This window comes from Rhinoraja longicauda, chromosome 10 (assembly GCF_053455715.1).
Source record: "Rhinoraja longicauda isolate Sanriku21f chromosome 10, sRhiLon1.1, whole genome shotgun sequence".
NCBI lineage: Eukaryota > Metazoa > Chordata > Chondrichthyes > Rajiformes > Arhynchobatidae > Rhinoraja > Rhinoraja longicauda.
The window spans coordinates 36597975-36618335 of NC_135962.1; the positions used below are offsets into that span (position 1 = coordinate 36597975).

At 41.7% G+C, this 20361-nt stretch overlaps 2 protein-coding genes across 2 annotated transcripts in view; one reads left to right on the top strand and one right to left on the bottom strand.

The window, feature by feature from the left end:
* Positions 1-20361, top strand: part of gmfb (glia maturation factor, beta) — a 449169-nt gene that overhangs the window by 93162 nt on the left and 335646 nt on the right. The window lies entirely within an intron of this gene.
* On the bottom strand, positions 911-14862 carry LOC144597713 (uncharacterized). Its single transcript, XM_078407245.1, has 6 exons — positions 14857-14862; positions 14421-14432; positions 10043-10504; positions 8118-8203; positions 4631-4802; positions 911-1171 (listed from the first exon to the last, which is right to left on the bottom strand). Exons 1-6 carry the CDS (start codon positions 14860-14862, stop codon positions 1022-1024), a joined length of 888 nt encoding a protein of 295 aa, XP_078263371.1. The 3' UTR covers positions 911-1021.

The window sequence follows — 20361 nt, forward strand, 5'->3', positions numbered from 1 at the left end:
GAGTTACTCCAGCGCTTTGTGTCTTTCATCATTGCACAAGTGTTGATCGAACCAATTAGTACTTTATTTATGCCTCGGAACTTGAAGCTCTCAACCATTTCTACATTGGCACCATCTGACTGCAGCATGTAGGCCATCTTGATAAAGGGTTCACCTATTCAGGCCCAAACAGATTTTTAGCATAAATAAAATATTGCTGTATAGTTTATTTTGGTGATTGTCAGTAAATTTGGAAGCAGATAAGGCTCAGTCACTTCCCACATGATAATATTCCTCAACTAAATTTTCTTGCACATTAATGTTTTGTTATTGCTAACATTTGGTGGATTCTAATGTACATTCACCAAATTTGACAATGGAGTAAATGAAGTTATAAAGATGCAGATATTTTGGGGGAAGAATATTTTGTTGTACTGAGCAATGACTGCTGTCATTTGATGAATAACAATGTCCCTAGGAACAGTGGGGTTGCAATGCTGTGTGTAATTGTAACCCCTGTACTGCTAAGATATGAAAGTGCAGAAGACATAGAGCATTAATTCTCCATAAAGTTTCCACAGATAAGAAATTATAGTTATGAAGGGGGATTTGAGAAAGCAGAGGGATTTCCTCTATAGGGTTAGATTTTAGGTGTTTTCAAAACTGACAGTTAATATAAAGTAAAATAATAATTGTGTCTTATTCAAAAGGACACATAATTCAACCCATTCATACGAAAAGGAAAGGTTGAGAAACAATTCTTAGTGATAAAGAACTCTGTTCATTAATAGATAATGAATTATTCCAAAGCGATTAAGGACTGATTAAAAAAAACAGCATGTTGAAAGGTTGGTAAGAAGCAAAGAGTGGGATACGACCATATGGATCATGTGGCACTGCCAATAATTCGATTGACTAAATGGTCTCTTGCAGTGTTTTTATGAGTTAATTTATTCTGAAATAGATTCAGAGGCATTAATATCACAAAATAAAGGAAATAAAGAGTTTACAAATTAGTAAGACGTTAAAATAGTTTCCAGATTTACATCATAACCATCTTATGTAGCATGATATCACCGTAGACATTGACATTGGTCACTTGGCCCAAATTCTTCGACCGATGTTTGAATTGAATGAAATGTTGTTTATTCACAGCCACCTTGTATTGATTTGGTTCACCAAGAATCAGTAACTGCAGGATTTAAAAATAAATACGTTTATTCCTTGTAAAGATTATTACACATGTTAAAACATCCTCAGTTATTAAATTTAATTCTAATTCTAATGGATAAAAAATGCAGTGCTGAAATAACTCAGCGGATCAGGCAGCATCTGATGCCACAAAATTGAATAGACCCAAAAATGGGTGGGATCACGGTGCTATTATTCAATGCCCATTCATTGTCAGGCAGGTATCATGCCGCACTTATGTAACCAAATGCAACAACATGGATCTGCACAGTGAAATAAATATGAAAGATGCTTCATTAAAGCAAAATCAAAATTTCATACTGAGCCATGCAAGATATTTAGGGTAATCTGTAGAATGTTTAGAGTATTTAAAGTAGAACTGAAGCTGTTTAGGAGTAGAATTCAGCCAAGAAGAGCTCTAAAATTTAACTGAATGGAAGACCAATTTAAAATTAGGCCTCAAAAGGCCAAAATTGGAGGACTGCAAATAACTTTGAAGGCTGCATAACTAGACGAAATTTGAGTTATGGAAGGATTTAAAAATAAGGACAGCTTCATAATTAAGGTGTTCCTTAATGTGGAATCAGTAAAGATTTGCAAAGACAGGATATTTGGTAATGATGCAGGTTAGGGAACGGACAGCAAAGTATCAAAGGAGACACAAGGAACTGCAGATGCTGCAATCTTGAGCAAAAAGAAAGTGCTGGAGGAACGCAGCACTGTTGAAGGAATCGATATGCAATGTTTTGGGTGGGGATGGTTCTTCAGACTGATTGCATGGGGGGGGGGGGGGGTGGGGAGATAGCTCGAAAAGAGATGGGAGTGGGTCAAAGCCTGGCAAGTGATAGGTGGATGTGATTGCGGGGTGTGATTGGCAGATTGGTGCAGTACGTGACAAAAGCTGATGATGAAAAGGGTGTCAGATAAGAGCAGTGAAATGTAAAGCCTGAGGGAGGAGGGACAGATTGGAAGGAGACTGTGGGGAGGGGGGTGAGAGTGGATAGTAGGACATTACTATCAGAAGACATATTTGCAGGGGACAGAAAATGGGAGGCTAGCCAGCAAAGTAAATGGAATGATTAAACGGAACAGTGACAAGGCATCCATGGGGGCTTATACTTCATGTAGGTTACTTTGCAACCCATTGTGCTTGTTCTGCTTGTCTCTAAATGCCCAGCAATGCATGACACCATTTCATCCAGTTGAAGATGAAATGGACTAAAAACATCAGTGATTGCCTTTAAACATTTCCAGATGATAAAGCTGCGTCTGCCCCTGAAGAGCAAAACATTTGAGAATTCCTCGGCAAAGTTATTGCTATTGCCCCCTGAGGTTGATGTTGTGACAGCAGCTTTCACTGGTTACTTTTGGTTGAATGCAGACATCTTAACGAGTTATCACTGATACTGTGATTGAAATAATGTTACACCTTTCCAAAAATCTCTCATCTATCTTCCAGTAGGCTGTCCTATCATGAGCAGCCGCCATTCATTTGCTCCAACTTGTTGTATTAAAAAGCAATGTCAACTATTTAGTCATTGGACAAGATCGCACGGATGGCAAGCTGGTACTTTTTGGGGGAAATTACTGACTTGCTGACTGGCTGCAATGAGTATGTATGCCTCATTCTGTCTTCCATGCTGTATTGCACAGGTATGGAAGTGCAAAACGTGATGCAGGCGAGAAATTGGAATATTGGATCTCTGTATTATCCTTGGACGTAACTCCCAGTTCAGCAGCAGTTCCGTATTGTACTGCGTCAAGCAACTGGATGCACATTTCTGGTCCCTCAGCTTGAACATATAACTGGTGTGTCTTGAACAGCCTTAATGATGGATTTGTAGGTCTTCTTACAAAGTTAAGTGAAGCTAAGATGTCAAAGGTAGGAGAAGGCAGCATTTGGCATGCTGGTCTTTATAAGTCAGGGCATTGAGCATAGGAGTTACGACATTATGTTGTAGTTGTACAAGATGTTGGTGGGGTTGCTCGGAGTATTGTGTACACTTTTGGTTACCCTGCTACAAGAAAGACGTTATGAAACAGGAAAGAGTGCAAAGAGGATTCATGAGAATGTTGCCAGAACTTGAGTGCCTGAGTTATATGGAAAGGTTAAGCAAACTGGAACTTTATTCCTTAGAGTTGATCAAGGGGGTGATCCTTTTGGAGGCATATAAAATCAAGAGGGGCACAGATAAGGTAAATGCAGTCTTTTTCCCAGGGAAGGGGAATCAGAAATCAAGGGCATAGGTTTAAGGTGAGAGGGGGAAAATATTTTAAAAGAAACTAAAGGGGAAACTTCTTCACACAGAGGGTAACAGTACACGTATGGAATGAGCTGTCAGAGAAACTGGTTGAAGTAGATACAATACCAATATATAAAAAATATTTGGACGAGTACATAGATAGGAAAGATTTAGAGGTATATGGAATAGAAACAGGCACATGGGACTAGTTTAAGTGGGCACAGCATCTAGGTTGGCATTGACAAGTTGGAATGAAAGGCCTATTTCCATGTTGTATTACTCTGTTACTTCAAATACCTGATCATCAGAGATATTAGCGAAGCTGATAGATCTTTCTGCAGAAATTAGCTTTTAGAATGCCATCAGAGCAGAATGGGGTTATGCGGTGTGTTTGCAAAACTGAGACATTATCAAAGCTCATTCAGACTCGCTTCACCAGACAAGTCTGCCACAGCAGTGAAGCCCCAGGACTAGAAAAAACAAAGACAACTATGGCTAAATGTGACTTGCAGGGCAGAATGCCCACAATTTGATCACGTGAAAGAGGAAAAGGATACAATCGTGAATGGGATGGAACACAATCCGAATGCAAGGGAGAGGATTGGGACAATAATCCCTGCATTATTTTAAAGCCTGGAGTAGGCCAAGAAATTCCTGTATAACGTAGGCAACATTAAGCCAGTTCCACAAGGATGCCCAATTTATTTCTTCAAGCTTCCATCAAGAATAAATTTGCGACTGAATGGCAGTGCCTGCAAGAACTTGAAACAAATTGGGTCGAGCAACATTTAAAGATAGTGAAGCCATTAAAAGACATATTAGTAAATGAAAAATATCCAATTCAAAGCTTCATTCATAATTGAAGATTCAAGAAACTACAGAGAACATGCCATACAGCTGTGATGAAAATGGCCTTAATCAGTTGAAAAATATATGAAAGTCTCAGTAAACTATCAAATATCAAATATATAATACCAAAAAATATAGCAATTATGCATCGACCCAGGAAAGTGATGACCAATTTTGTCCAGGATGACATGGACCCTCGAGCCTGGAACGTTCCATGTTCCAAGCATTAAATGATTTTAACTATTTTTTTAATTAGTTAAAATTATTATTTTTTTAAACATTAAACCAGGTCATCCTCATTTTGGACTGATATAAAAATTTATGGCAACTCATTAAAATGAGAAAATACATGAAAACAATGTACTTACCTCAAATTTTTCTCCTTTCTTGAATGGAAAGTGTGGTATATCTCTTTCTTCTGGCCCCCAAACATTATTGACACAGCAATTTCGGACAATAGCTTGATGATTGCCTTCCTCCTTAAAACGAACATTAAAATGAAAAGCAATATCATGGCCGGTGCAGACATTAATGGCAAACCTGTGAAAATAAAATGTAAATAAAATGTTATTTTGATATTCCATTGAATACGCACCAGCAAACAAGCCATTTAACTTAAGAGGTGCGTTTGCATATCTTCAAATGAAGATCAGCCACAGAAATGGGTGGAGAAATGGCAGATGGAATTTTATCCAACCAAGTCTGAGGTGTTGCACTTTGGGAGGTCAAATGTAAGGGGTAAAATATACAATGGCATGACCCTCAACAGCATTAATGTACAGCAGGATCATAGGGTCCAAGTCAATAGCTCCCTGAAAGTAGCAACACAAGAAGATTATGTGGCAAATGAGGCATATGGTATGCTTACCTTCATAGGTTGGAGCATTGATTATAAGAATCAGAATGCAGCTTTACAGGTTATTGGCCACATTTGGAACATTGTGTGCAGTTCTGGTCTTCTCATTACTGGAAGGATGTGGAGGCTTTGGAAAGAGTGCAGAAGTGGTTTACCAGAATGTTGCCTGGGTCAGGGGTTATTAGCTACAGAGAGAGGTTGGACAGACTTAGATTTTTTTTTCTCTGGAACACCGAAGGTTGCAGGGACACTTGATACAAGCATAAAAAATTGTGAACGATAGGGTAGACAGTTGCAAGGCAACTTAAAAAATATATATACACAGAGGGTGGCGAGTGCCTAGAACCTGCTGCCAGGATTGGTGGTTGAGGCAGATACGATAGTGGTATTTAACAGGCTTTTGGATAGGCAAATGGATATGCTGGAAACAGAGGAATATGGATTATGCGCGGATAGTTAAAAGACAGTCTAAAAGTAAAGGGGAGGCCATTTAAAACTGAGGTGAGAAGAAACTATTTCACCCAGAGAGTTGTGAATTTGTGGAATTCTCTGCCACAGAAGGCAGTGGAGGCCAATTCACTGGATGAATTTAAAAGATAGTTAGAGCTCTAGGGGCTAGTGGAATCAAGGGGAGAATATGGGGAGAAGGCATGCACAGGTTACTGATTGTAGATGATCAGCATTTATTCACAAAATGCTGGAGTAACTCAGCAGGTCAGGCAGCATCTCAGGAGAGAAGGAATGGGTGACGTTTCGGGTCGAGACCCTTCTTCAGACTGATGTCAGGGGGGCGGTTATCTGAAGAAGGGTCTCGACCCGAAACGTCACCCATTCCTTCTCTCCTGAGATGCTGCCTGACCTGCTGAGTTACTCCAGCATTTTGTGAATAAATACCTTTGATTTGTACCAGCATCTGCAGTTATTTTCTTATAGTAGATGATCAGCATGATCACAATGAATGGCGGTGCTGGCTCGAAGGGCCAAATGGCCTCCTCCTGCACCTGTTTTCTATGTTTCATGCAGACATTGTAGGCCGAAGGGCCTGTTCTTGTGCTCCACGGTTCTAGGTTGGCGACAGTTTGGTCGATTAAATTCATGTTGGCTCTCAGAAAATACCAATAATATACTTCCCTTATTTATTTCCCCGCATTCTATCCTTTCTCACATAATTTGCTCCCTCATCATAATGCTCGTACCACCCATTGACACAAGTTGTAATGTACAGTAGTCAATTAATTTATCATGACATCTTTGTAATCAGGAGGAAACAAGATTAGTGGGGGAAAACACACATGGTGACAAGGAGAACATGCAAACTCCACACTCGCTGCCTATATTAGGATCAAACATAGGTCACTAGAGCTCTGTGCTAGCCATTGTCACAAACATGAATCAGGAGACAAAGTGGGTCACTCAAACCTGTTCCACTATTGAATGGGATCATGGCTCATCTGATTGTGATCTTCACTGTGGTATCTCAGATCTTTGACAAGGGCCAGCATGGTAAACTAGCCCAGAAGTTTAACTTGGTTTAGTTTAGAGATACAGTGCAGAAACAGGCCTCTCGGCCAATTGAGTCCGCGCCGACCAGCGATCCCAACATATTAACACTAGCTGACACACATTAGGGATAATTTACAATTTTACCAAGCCAATTAGTACAAACCTGCACTAAGTAAACATGGGCTCCAGCATGTAATCAAAGTGGACACAAAATTGACTTGGTGATAAGAGGCAGAAGGTAGCAGTGGAGGCCTGTGACCAGTGGTGTGCTGCAAGGATCAGTGCTAGGTCCCGTTTATCATATCTATTAACAATTTGGATGAGAATGATTGGCAAGTTTTCAGATGACATCAAAATTGGTGGTATAATAGTCTGTGAAGCAACTTGGTCCCGCCAATTAATAGGAGTCCACAGCTGGAAAAGTGGATACAGTAGATGAGGTTCAAGGAGGTGCAAGTGAACCTCTGCCTAACGTGAAAGGACTGTCATGGTCCCTGGATAGAGTCGAGGGAAGCGGCGTCGGGACAGGTGTTGTATCTCCTGCATTTGCAGGAGAAGGTACCTGGGGAGGGGATGGTTTTAGTGGGATGAGTAAACCAGGGAACTTGCGGAGGGAACGGTCACTACAGAAAATGGAAAGGGGTGGAGATGGGAAGATGTGGCTAATGGTGGGATCCCATTGGTGGTGGCAAAAATATTCGAGGATTATATGTTCTGTGCAACAGACGATGGGGTGAAAGATGAGAACTAGGGGGACTCTGTCCCTGTGTGTGGGGGTGGGAGAGCAAGAGTGGAGTAGCGAGGTACCAAGGAGACAAGTGTGAGGGTGTCATCTATGATAAAAGAGGGGAACCCCCATTTGCTAATGAATGGGGACATCTCGGACCGAGATGAGAAAACATTTCTTCACACAGAGAGTGGTGAGTCTGTGGAATTCTCTTCCACAGAAGGTAGTTGAGGCCAGTTCATTGGCTATATTTAAGAGGGAGTTAGATGTGGCCCTTTTTGCTCAAGGGATCAGGGGGTATGGAGAGAAGGCAGCTACAGGTTACTGAGCTGGATGATCAGCCATGATCATATTGAATGGCGGTGCAGGCTCGAAGGGCCGAATGGCCTACTCCTGCACCTATTTTCTATGTTTCTACCTCATCTTGGGCGCAGACGGATGAATTGGGAGCAGGGAATAAAGTCTTTGCAGGAGGCAGGGTTGGAAGAAGCATAGTCGAGATAGTTGTGGGAGTCGGTAGGTTTATAATGGACGTCAGTCAATGGTCTATCTTCTGTGATGCAGACAGTGAGATCAAGAAAGGGGAGGGAGGTGTCGGTGTAGGATGGAAATTTGATCCCCATGTTTGGGCAAGGTGCCTTGTACACAAGCTGCAGTGCTGTTCGTCCCAATAAACAGAAAAAGCAATGACAAATTTTCATACAGAAGGTGTAAGCATCACATCTTATATTAAATACATTTTCAAATCACTGTAAAACATAAAACTTACAGGTTCACATTCGTTTTGATAGTCGCCTCAATTGTCAATACTTTATTTGGAGGCCAACCTCGGATAGGAAAGTCATACGGCACAGTCTGTAAATTCAAAATAAAAACAAAATCTATGTGTCTGGAATAAAAAATTGCTAAACCTCCATGAAACACTTCTGAATAATGAAAATTACTAACTTCACCTCATTTATATTCCAGCATAGTTTCAAATATTTGAGACTTTTCAAACAGGCTTCTCACTTGTGTTTCATATTTGCAAAACTATGAAAAGCCCAGTGAAAATAATCCCAATCCCTAAAAGACTGACCTAGTTCCTAAAAGAGTTGACCAATCTTTCCCCAGGTAGGTGATCCCTGGTGCTAGTCTTTGGTTGCATTAACCTTTTGCAGTTGCAGAGCATGCAAGGATCTACTAGTGTTGCAGGAGTGACTAGGATGCAAATTCCAGAAAGTAAGGTACCACCCACAGGAGGCCTACACCTCATATGGGCCTTTCACTTCCAAATGTCTCGAATCAAAGCCAATTTACAAAGTTTTAAAAATTAAACGATACAAAAATATTTTAAACATAAAATAATTTATAAACATATTAAACAGCTAGTAATTTAAAATTTCATGAGATGCAACAGCTATGACTGGCATAGAGCTGATAGGCAAGACATAAAATGTATCTCACACCTTTGTTCAGCAACTTACATAACACCTCTTGCCTCTTGCTAAGACTGGAACAAAAGGCCATTTTCATTAACTTCTATCACTAGCATGTTTCCTTGAAGCTGCAGTGCTAAGGTCCAGAACATGCCATTGAGCACATTGCTGTTTGCCAGCACTTCCCCATGGAACTAGCAAATCATTATTTCCTTCCTGGGTGAATCTACATTGTGCATTCATAATGTTTGGCTTTTCCGAGAAGAGCAAGACCAACAGCACTCAGAATTACTTAAATTATATAAATTGCTCCACATTGATGAGAAACACACTGAATTGCCTTCCTCTACTGCAGCAGAGCCAAGAGAGGCTGTCTTAAAATACGTAGAATGGTCATTTTGTACATGTGTGATATATAACGACCATGGCACGGTTTATTGATTCCAGTATAAGCAAATGTTCAAAAGGCGCCATGTGTCTTGATTATAGCCAAGAATCACTCTGACATTGAAATTCAACTTTAACAAGCATGGAGTTCATTCCTTCATAAGTTAGCTATAGCTGAATAAGTGAAGATTTTTAAAATATCTTTCCAAATATGTAGGAAGATTTTAAGTAGAAATCTTTTAATTTTGCCCTTACATTTCTTTCTCTATACCCAATTTGATCAGTCTCAAGAAGAGTCCTGACCCGAAACTTTACCTTAATAAAATCTGACAATGTGCACTTTAACTACATGTGGTTTTTTCTTTTATAAATCTCAAATTGTGGAGTACTGAAGCAAATAAATAAATGATGGGTCTTTGTCCCAAACATTATGGGGGGCACTGTACTACCCTCCGAGTCCATATGGATATTCGACCTACAAGCATCTCATGTTTTAACCCCCCTACGTCAAACTGGACAACCACCGTTCAAGTCCTGTCAGGACAAATCTGAAGATACACACTTGCTCCAACCCCCTGAATTTCAAATAGGATCATACACCAAAGCCAAAGATAATTTGTGTTTCAGTCATTTAAAATACATATTCATGAAAAATCAGTGTTTTAGACATGTTTGATCTGAACAAAAATATTACCTTGGCTTCGGTAAAATTGTCCCTCATGTGTAGGGAGTGGATGAGAAAGTGGGATAACATAGAACTTACATGAAGGGTGGGCATGAACTAGGTGGCCAAAGGACCCTTTTTTCACAGTATATCTCAAAACTATATAAGGTTTGGAATTCATCGATTAAAATGCATTACATAACAATTTCAAAGATCAACACTTACCAAAGCTTTAGTAGTCGACCCAGGAGGTCCCGGCTGCCCAGGCTGAGGTCCCGGTTGCCCAGGCAAGGGTCCCTGCTGCCATGGTTGCCCAGGCCAGGGTCCTGGTTGTCCAGGTTGTCCAGGCCAGGGTCCTGGTTGTCCAGGTTGCCCGGGTTGCCCAGGCCAGGGTCCTGGTTGTCCTGGTTGCCCAGGCCAGGGTCCTGGTTGTCCTGGTTGTCCAGGTTGCCCAGGCCAGGGTCCTGGTTGTCCAGGTTGCCCAGGCCAGGGTCCAGGTTGCCCGGGCTGCCCAGGCCAGGGTCCTGGTTGTCCAGGTTGCCCGGGCTGCCCAGGCCAGGGTCCTGGTTGTCCAGGCTGCCCAGGCCAGGGTCCCGGTTGACCAGGCTGCCCAGGCTGGGGTCCCGACTGTCCTAGTTGTGGATTTGTAGAACCACTTGGAGGTTCAGGACCCAATGCATCTTCCAACTAAAAAGATAAAATATTTTTTCCAAAATATTCCTAAGATAAAAGCACTGATATATAATATTAAAAGGTTTGTGTTGGGAACTAAACATAGTAAGGTTTAATCAATAATATTTGAGAAAATCAATAGATGCAGAAAAGGCAGAAGAGTGCAATCGAATAAAAAAAAATTGGCTCGTAATAATAGGAATGCTCAATGTAAACTCAGAGCACCTCATACGGACCAGGACTGTTTTGTGAGGAACTAGATAATCTTACTTGGACAATAGTCTAAAAACTTCATCCTAGACCAAAATGATCCAAAATATGGGTCAGAATTAGTGTTTCCACAATTGCTGTGACAATGAGAATACCCAGACTGAGCATGCACCAAATCAGAGTTTGCTCAATGTATTAATTGTGTTCTTAATTTTGACAAATTAATATCGTGGATATGACTGTATCAAGAGCAGGACAATCCCTGGGTTGAACCTGGAACAACACACAACACACAAATGCTCCGTTGAGTTACGTACTGGTGGTGTCCGGTGTGAGAGGGGAGGTGAATACCGAAATTAAAGTGTTGTATTTAAATGCGCGAAGTATAAGAAATAAAATGGATGAGCTTGAGGCTCAGTTAGACATTGGCAAGTATGATGTTGTGGGAATCACTGAGACATGGCTACAAGAGGACCAGGGCTGGGAACTGAATATTCAGGGGTACACAACATATAGAAAAGACAGACAGGTGGGCAGAGGGGGTGGGGTCGCTCTGTTGGTGAGGAATGATATTCACTCCCTTGCAAGGGGTGACATAGAATCAGGAGATGTAGAATCAGTATGGATAGAAATGAGGAATTGTAAGGGTAAAAAGGCCCTTATGGGAGTTATCTACAGGCCCCCAAACAGTAACCTCGACATAGGGTGCAAGTTGAATCAGGAGCTAAAATTGGCATGTCGCAAATGTAATGCTACGGTGGTTATGGGAGATTTCAACATGCAGATAGACTGGGAAAATCAGGTTGGTAATGGACCCCAGGAAAGAGAGTTTGTGGAGTGTCTCCGAGATGGATTCTTAGAACAGCTTGTACTGGAGCCTACTAGGGAGAAGGCAATTCTGGATTTAGTGTTGTGTAATGAACCTGATCTGATAAGGGGACTCGAGGTAAAAGAGCCATTAGGATGCAGTGATCACAATATGATAAGTTTTACTCTACAAATTGAGAGGGAGAAGGGAAAATTAGAAGTGTCAGTATTACAGTATAGCAAAGGGGATTATAGAGGCATGAGGCAGGAGCTGGCCAGAATTGACTGGAAAGAGGCCCTAGCAGGGAAGACGGTGGAACAGCAATGGCAGGTATTCCTGGGAATAATGCAGAAGTTGCAGGATCAATTCATCCCAAAGAGGAGGAAAGATTCCAAGGGAAGTAAGAGGCACCCGTGGCTGACAATAAAAGAGAAGTACAACAAAGCAAAGAAGAGTGGGAAGCTAGAGGATTGAAACTCTTTTAAAGAGCAACAGAAGATGACTAAGAAGGCAATAAGGGGAGAAAAGATGAGGTACGAGTGTAAACTAGCCAATAATATAAAGGAGGATAGTAAAAGCTTTTTTAGGTATGTAAAGAGGAAAAAAATAGTCAAGGCAAATGTGGGTCCCTTGAAGACAGAAGCGGGGGACTTTATTATGGGGAACAAGGAAATGGCAGATGAGTTGAACCGGTACTTTGGATCTGTCTTCACTAAGGAAGATACAAGCAATCTCCCAGATGTTCTAGTGGCCAGAGATCCTTGGGTGACGGAGGAACTGAAGGAAATCCACATTAGGCAGGAAATGGGTTGGGTAGACTGATGGGACTGAAGGCTGATAAATCCCCAGGGCCTGATGGTCTGCATCCCAGAGTACTTAAGGAGGTGGGGCATGAAATTGTGGACGCATTGGTGATCATTAATGACTTGGATGAAGGGATTAAAAGTACCATTAGCAGATTTGCAGATGATACAAAGCTGGGTGGTAGTGTGAACTGTGAGGAAGATGCTATGAGGTTGCAGGGTGACTTGGACAGGTTGTGTGAGTGGGCGGATGCATGGCAGATGCAGTTTAATGTGGATAAGTGTGAGGTTATCCACTTTGGTGGTAAGAATAGGAAGGCAGAGTATTATCTGAATCGTGTCAAGTTTGGAAAAGGGGACGTACAACGAGATCTGGGTGTTCTAGTACATCAGTCCCTGAAAGGAAGCATGCAGGTACAGCAGGCAGTGAAGAAAGCCAATGGAATGTTGGCCTTCATAAGAAGAGTTGAGTATAGGAGCAAAGAAGTCCTTCTGCAGTTGTACAGGGCCCTAGTGAGACCGCACCTGGAGTTCTGTGTACAGTTTTGGTCTCCAAATTTGAGGAAGGATATTCTTGCTATTGAAGGCGTGCAGCGTAGGTTTACTAGGTTAATTCCCGGAATAGTGGGACTGTCATATGTTGAAAGACTGGAGCAACTAGGCTTGTATACACTGGAATTTAGAAGGATGAGAGGAGATCTTATCGAAACATATAAGATTATTAAGGGGTTGGACACGTTAGAGGCATGAAACATGTTCCCGATGTTGGGGGAGTCCAGAACAAGGGCCACAGTTTAAGAATAAGGGGTAGATCATTTAGAACTGAGATGAGGAAAAACTTTTTCAGTCAGAGAGTTGTGAATCTGTGGAACTCTCTGCCTCAGAAGGCAGTGGAGGCCAATTCTCTGAATGCATTCAAGAGAGAGCTAGATAGAGCTCTTAAGGATAGCGGAGTCAGGGGGAATGGGGAGAAGGCAGGAATGGGGTACTGATTGAGAATGATCAGCCATGATCACATTGAATGGCGGTGCTGGCTCGAAGGGCCGAATGGCCTCCTCCTGCACCTATTGTCTATTGTCCACTGTCAGCAAAGCTGATCGACTATTAAGAAATAACGCAACTGCCCTTCTCAGGAAGCACTCTGCTCACATCCTCAAATCTTCCCTCTCATTCACTAACATCCATTGATTTCAGTTGAGAAATAGCGATTGTCCTTTCAGAGGACAAATATGACGTGAAGGGAAGAGCTTCATTTGTGACCAATGAACTTTGAAGGAACCCGAAAAAAGTTCCACACGTGAAAGATCGGCAGAGTTAAAGTATATGCTAAATATGCACGAGAACGTTAAAGAGAATACATGCATGCAATATGGATAATGTTATGGCGCATCTGTTAAGCAGATGGTTTCTCGTTTTCTGAAAATAATATATTGAAGCAACAAGAGAAAAATCATGTAAAGACCCTGCAAAAGTTCAGACAATCAAATCAGTTTCCAATAAAAAGGTCACCACACATTATTTGCCCAATGTGTACTGTCCCAACATGGGCAATACTCATTGTGAAGCACAAATGTGTCGCAGATTGATTACTCACAAAAATAAACTTAAATTATATCAGTGATTAATAATATAGTTATAACTCTGCTATAACATAATCTACATGGATATGTTTGAAAGGTATATATTGGTAAAAGTTCAAAGAACAGAGTTTTTCATACTCAGTAATAATTCATCCTGAAAAACCAAGAGATGTGTTTTAATTATGTTTTCCATCCAAGGACCAACTTGAGAAATAGCAATTAATCTTTCAGGTGCAAATTGTGAGGGGAGGGGAAGGGAAGAGCTCCATGAGAGACCAATGGACTTTGAAGCACCGCACACTACGTGCCCAATGTGTACTGTCCCAACATGGGCAATACTCACTGTGACGTACTAATGATGAGTGGGGCAGATTGGTTACTCACAAAAATTAACTTAAATTAAATCAGTGATTAGTAATATTTTGTAACTCTGCTATAACATAATCTACATAATATGATAGTAAGAATACATGAATATATTTAAGTATTTATTGGTAAAAGTTCAAAGAACAGAGGTTTTTCATACTCACCGAGAAATTATCCTGAAAAACAAAGAGAAATGTGTTCAAATTATTTTTTCCAACCAAGGAACAATTAGATATTAAATACGAGCTTTTGGAAGGGAATTGTTTCATTCAACTGCCTCGAGATGATAAGAGGAAGAAGGGGAGGATAGACATGTCATACTGGAATCTAATCAGCTATTGTTCATTTATTTAAGAGGGAGCACACCAAGGTTTAAAATCGGAGGAGCAAGAACAAAACCAATAATTGCTGTAGGTGTGCAAGTGTGGTTTAAGAGCATGAGATTGATTTTAATAATATCAACATGAAGTGGTGGGCTTTATTTTATGACATAATAAGATTTAGTTAGGCAAATCTGTCTATATATTTGCACGTCTTCAACACTTCTGGATCACATACCTTTCATGGGTGTGTGACTAACATCACCGAGTTAAGCTATACATACATACCTGTAAAACTACATTACACCAGATTTTGTTTTCAACCACAAAGGTAAATCCTAATAGTCATTATGTAAAGTAATCCATAACAGAAGATTTCTGTAGCAACGGAAACCAGTTATCTACAAAATGCAACAAATTTACTTCAAATTAAGACATTTCAAACATGCGCGACGTTTCCACTACCTGCACAATTAGAAGACGGCTTCAGGAATAACTCAATCAGTGATGTTAGGAAGGTTTAGATGCAGAATGATGCGTTGGTGGGTTTCGTTTTCTAACACTATTGTTTTTAGTGCTGCTTTTGCAGGGAAGAAGGAGTGGGAAATCAGATGGAAAGTAAGGAAAAGGACAGGCGTAGTGAAGACATGAAGAATTGATCTTGGAATCTTGAGCAAACCACAACGTACTGGAGGAACTTAGAGGTCGTTTTAGGTCGGGACACTTCAGGTTGATTGACCTCGAGAGGGAGCTGGGTAGGCGATGACAAAAGTGGGGGTGAAGAAGTACTGGTGGGCTAAGGGAGGGGGGAGTGTGGAATGTTACAGGGAGGAGAAGTATGTGGGAGAGTGGAGATATGAAGGGAGCAGTTAAGAGTGGGTGGACGGTATGTTGTGGGATTCGGGGGAAGATTACCAGATCTAGCCAGACCAGGATGGGTGGGACAGAGGAGTTAAGATCGCGTTCATTCCAATGGGCCCATAAAGTTCTGATACGTCTTACCATGGTCCTGCTGACGCAGTCGTATAGGATAAAACCTGCAGTTAGAAAGGGAACGATTAATTAAGCAGTGCCGGCGAGGTGGCGATTAGAAAATGAGAGCAAAGGTTTTGTAGCATAGAAGCCGAGGAGATCCCAACCGAGCCCGCGTCAATACTTCCTGATACATATTCACTTGCATTCCCTCCCCAGCCTCAACTTTAACCAGCCCCTCACTTCCCCCACAAATCCCAGCTCAAGAGTCGATCATTCCAAAAAATCACCCCCTCAAAAAAAGTCCCAGTATCTATACCTGGCCTGAGTCCTGCCTCAAAACCTACGAATTGGACGCAAACTCACTTCCAGCAGCTTTTAAGACTTCAGCAACGCCCTGCAACAGTCATCACGTCGCCTCTCCCATCACACGATGAGGGTGGAGTCACTGAGCGGTTCAGACATGCCCCTGTTTTAATAATGAAGATAGACACAAAATGCTGGAGTATCTCAGAGGGACACGGATGGGAATACGGATGGAAAGTAGGGAAAAGGACAGGCGTAGTGAAGGAGACATGAAGCATTGATCTTGGAATCTTGGAAAGAAGGAATGGTTGATGTTTCGGGTCGAGACCTTTCTTCAGAGACCAAAGAAGAGACTCGAGCCGAAACGTCACCCATTCCTTCTCTCCAGAGATAGACAATAGACAATAGACAATAGGTGCAGGAGTAGGCCATTCAGCCCTTCGAGCCAGCACCGCCATTCAATGCGATCATGGCTGATCACTCTCAATCAGTACCCCGTTCCTGCCTTCTCCCCATACCCCCTCACTCCACTATCCTTAAGAGCTCTATCCAGCTCTCTCTTGAAAGCATCCAACGAACTGGCCTCCACTGCCTTCTGAGGCAGAGAATTCCACACCTTCACCACTCTCTGACTGAAAAGGTTCTTCCTCATCTCCGTTCTAAATGGCCTACCCCTTATTCTTAAACTGTGGCCCCTTGTTCTTGTCTCCCCCAACATTGGGAACATGTTTCCTGCCTCTAATGTGTCCAATCCCCTAATTATCTTATATGTTTCAATAAGATCCCCCCTCATCCTTCTAAATTCCAGTGTATACAAGCCTAATTGCTCCAGCCTTTCAACATACGACAGTCCCGCCATTCCGGGAATTAACCTAGTGAACCTACGCTGCACGCCCTCAATAGCAAGAATATCCTTCCTCAAATTTGGAGACCAAAACTGCACACAGTACTCCAGGTGCGGTCTCACCAGGGCCCGGTACAATTGTAGAAGGACCTCTTTGCTCCTATACTCAACTCCTCTTGTTACGAAGGCCAACATTCCATTGGCTTTCTTCACTGCCTGCTGTACCTGCATGCTTCCTTTCAGTGACTGATGCACTAGGACACCCAGATCTCGTTGAACATCCCCTCTTCCTAACTTGACACCATTCAGATAATAATCTGCCTTTCTATTCTTACTTCCAAGATGTTGCTGGAGTTACTCCAGTTGAGTTTCTCCAGCATTTTATGTCTATCTTCGGTGTAAACCATTCCTGCATTTCCTTCCTACCTATTATTAATCTCGGTTTAACCGGTTTTGCATGATAGAACTGGAAATTAAATTAAAATGTAAGACTTGCGTCGTCTGGTTGGTAGGTAAATTGGCAACAGGAAAATACTCGATTGTAGGTTAGAATTGTACAGGGTAAAACGTGGGTGAAAGGAACTGTTCCGGGAGCTGTTGTGTATATAATAGCTTTTTGTACACCACCCGTGACTTTAGAGTGCTCGATGACCAATAGAGCATTTTTTCTCTCGTGTTCTGGTCGTTTCTCGTGTTGCTGGTTTTCTGAGCATTAAAATCTGTAGCATTCCTCCACTTATTGCTCCTGTATTCTCTCATCTCGATTCTTTTTCACATGGACAATTTACAGTAGTTGAATAACTTGCCAGTTTGTCTTGAGGAGGAAACCCACATGGAATCATTCAGCAGGGAAACAGTCCCTTCAGCCCAACTTGTCCACGTCGACCAATATGCCCATTGCGAAGTCACATTTGTCTACGTTTGACCCTTATCCCTGCAACCCTTTCCTAGTCATGTACTTGTCCACATGGCCCTTAAATATAGTAATTGTAGCTGCCTCAAACACTTCCTATAGGAGCTTATTCGACATAAGCACCACCCTATGTCGAAAAAAAAATCCCTCAGGTTCCTATGAATCCTCTTTACCCTAATACCTTAACCTATGCCCTTTAGTTATTGATTCCTCTGGGGAAAATACTATCTGTGGAAATATCTGCATTTTCCACATTTGCTTCAGCAGCCACCTCTGAATCCATGCTCATCTTCAATCTTGAGGGACAACCTGAGAAGAAGTAGAAAGTAGAGAGAGGCAGAAAAATTAAAAATGGGATTCTAATGCCGAAGTGGAAGGACATTGGGAGGACAAATACAAGGGGAAAGAATACAGTTAACAGAAAGACCATTAACAGTGCTGACGTATAGAGTGATCTTGGGGTCCAAGTCCATTGCTCCCTGAAAGTGGCAGCACAAGTAGATTGAGTGGCAAAGAAGGTGTATTGTATGCTTGGCTACATCAATCAGGGCATTGAGTGTAAGTGTTAGGAAGTCATGTTGCAGCTTTATAGGACTTTGGTTAGGCTGCGTTTGGTTAGACTCCAATGTGGTGTGGTTCTAACCTCATGACAGGAAGGATATTGAGGCTTTGGAGACAGTGCAGAAAAGGTAGAATCCAGAAAGCTGCCTGAATTAGAGGTCATTACCTATAAGGAGACATTGGACAAACCGGGATTGTTTTCTCTGAAATATCAGAGGTTGAGGTTGAGGTAGACAGTCAGAATCCTTTTCCCAGGCTGAAATGTCAAGGACTACAAGACATGGCTTTCACGTGAGAGGTTCAAAGTTTAAAGGAGATGTGCAAGGCAACTTTTTTTACACAAAGCACAGTGGGTGCATGGAATGGGGTGCCAGAAGTGGCAGTGGAGGCATATACGACATCGATATGCAGCAAATGGAGGGATATTGATCATGTGCAGGCAGAGATTAGTTTAACCTGACATCATGTTCGTCACGGATATTGTGGGCCGGAGGGCCTCTCTCTGCATTGCATTATTCTATTTCCTAATAATTAAACACAGTGGAACAATTCTAACCAAGTGCGTACAAAAGACCAGAAATTGAGGAGCGCAGGAGATATTAAGGTTATAGAACTGGAGAAAGTTATAGATTTAGGGAGGTGTGAACCCACGCAGGGAGTTGAAAACAAGAACGAGAATTTTAAAGTGGAACCATTTTAGAAATGCAGGCCATATACAAATCCAGGAATAAAGGGTGAATAGGTAAATTCAAATTGATTGAAGGGTGGGAGATGTGAAGCCGATCAAAATTGTGGGAATAGTCATGACTGAAGATTTATTCACAAAATGCTGGAGTAACTCAGCAGGTCAGGCAGCATCTCGGGAGAGAAGGAATGGGTGACGTTTCGGGTCGAGACCCTTCTTCAGACTGATGTCGGGGGTGGGATAACTGGATGAACGAAGGTGATTTCAAATCAAAGGATGATATAAGAATTCGCAAAAGAATATATGTTATTGGAAAATATAGTCAGGATCGGATTAGATATCAGGTGTGTAAAAAGTTTGGTATACCTCAAAGAATTGACGTGAATTAAGTGGTAGAAGACAAAAATTTCAGTCTTTCAAAAGGTTAGTTAGATAGAATTTCTGGACATCCTATACAGATGTAAGTGTGACAAATTAGAAAGAGTCGAGATGTCATAAGCATGTGGTAGAACTGGCTGATATCAAAATACATGTGGAACCCAACATTTATTTTTTTGCTGATGTTGTTGAGGTGCAGCATCTGCAGGAGAAATGGGAAGGGGTCCAAAATAGATTTTTGGAGCAAAAAATAAACTGCTCGAGGAACTCAGCAGGTCAGGCAGCATCTCCGGAGGCAAAGGGATAGTCGATGTTTTGGATCAAGACCCTGTATTAGAAGAGAGTGCGGAGGGGAGATAGCCTGTATAATGAGGTGAGAGGGACAGGTGAAGCAGGGGGCAGCAGGCGATAAATAGAACCAGGGTGAGGAGGAAGATAATGAGTAGATGGAGCCAGGTAGCAGTGGGGAGGGGAGGTAGAGGATTTAAAGTGATAAGAGGACACATCAAAGGGCTGCAGATTCTTGAATCTGATAAATGAGAGTGATAGGAGGAACCAGTTTGGAAGTGATGATGGAACAAGTGCAGCCGTTAGAACATTTTATACATCTATAACATGATGTCCCAACTCTTGTACTCAATGCCTCATCCAATCAAGATAAACATCACCCTGTTTACCTGTGTTGCTACTTTCAGGGAGCTATGTATTTATACCTCAAAATCTCTCTATTCCACAACACTCCACAGGACTTTGCATTTCACCGTGTATGTCCTGGCCTGGTTTAATTTCTGAAAATGCATTACTTTGCACTTGTCTGAATTAAATTCAAACTGCTACTCCTTTGCCCATATTCCCAGTTGATTTGTAATATGTTGTGAGCGTTGACAACCTTCTTTACTGTCCACCATACCGCCAATTTTGGTGTCATCTGCAAATTTACTAATCGTGGCACCTATATTCTTATCCTAATCATTAACATATATTACAAACAATAACGGATCCTGTATAATTCCCTGCAGCACATCACTGGTCAGCAGGTATCCAATATGAAAAACAACTCTCTGCCTCCTACCACCAAATCAATTTTGTATCCAATTGGGTAGCTCACACTGGATCCTTTCCAGAT

Coding starts and splice junctions, on each gene's coding strand:
- LOC144597713 (XM_078407245.1), bottom strand. Junction 8,204..10,042: donor GGTCGACTACTAAAGCTTTG/GTAAGTGTTGAT, acceptor TTGAATTTACAG/ACTGTGCCGTATGACTTTCC. Junction 1,172..4,630: donor AGAAAGGAGAAAAATTTGAG/GTAAGTACATTG, acceptor TAAATCCTGCAG/TTACTGATTCTTGGTGAACC.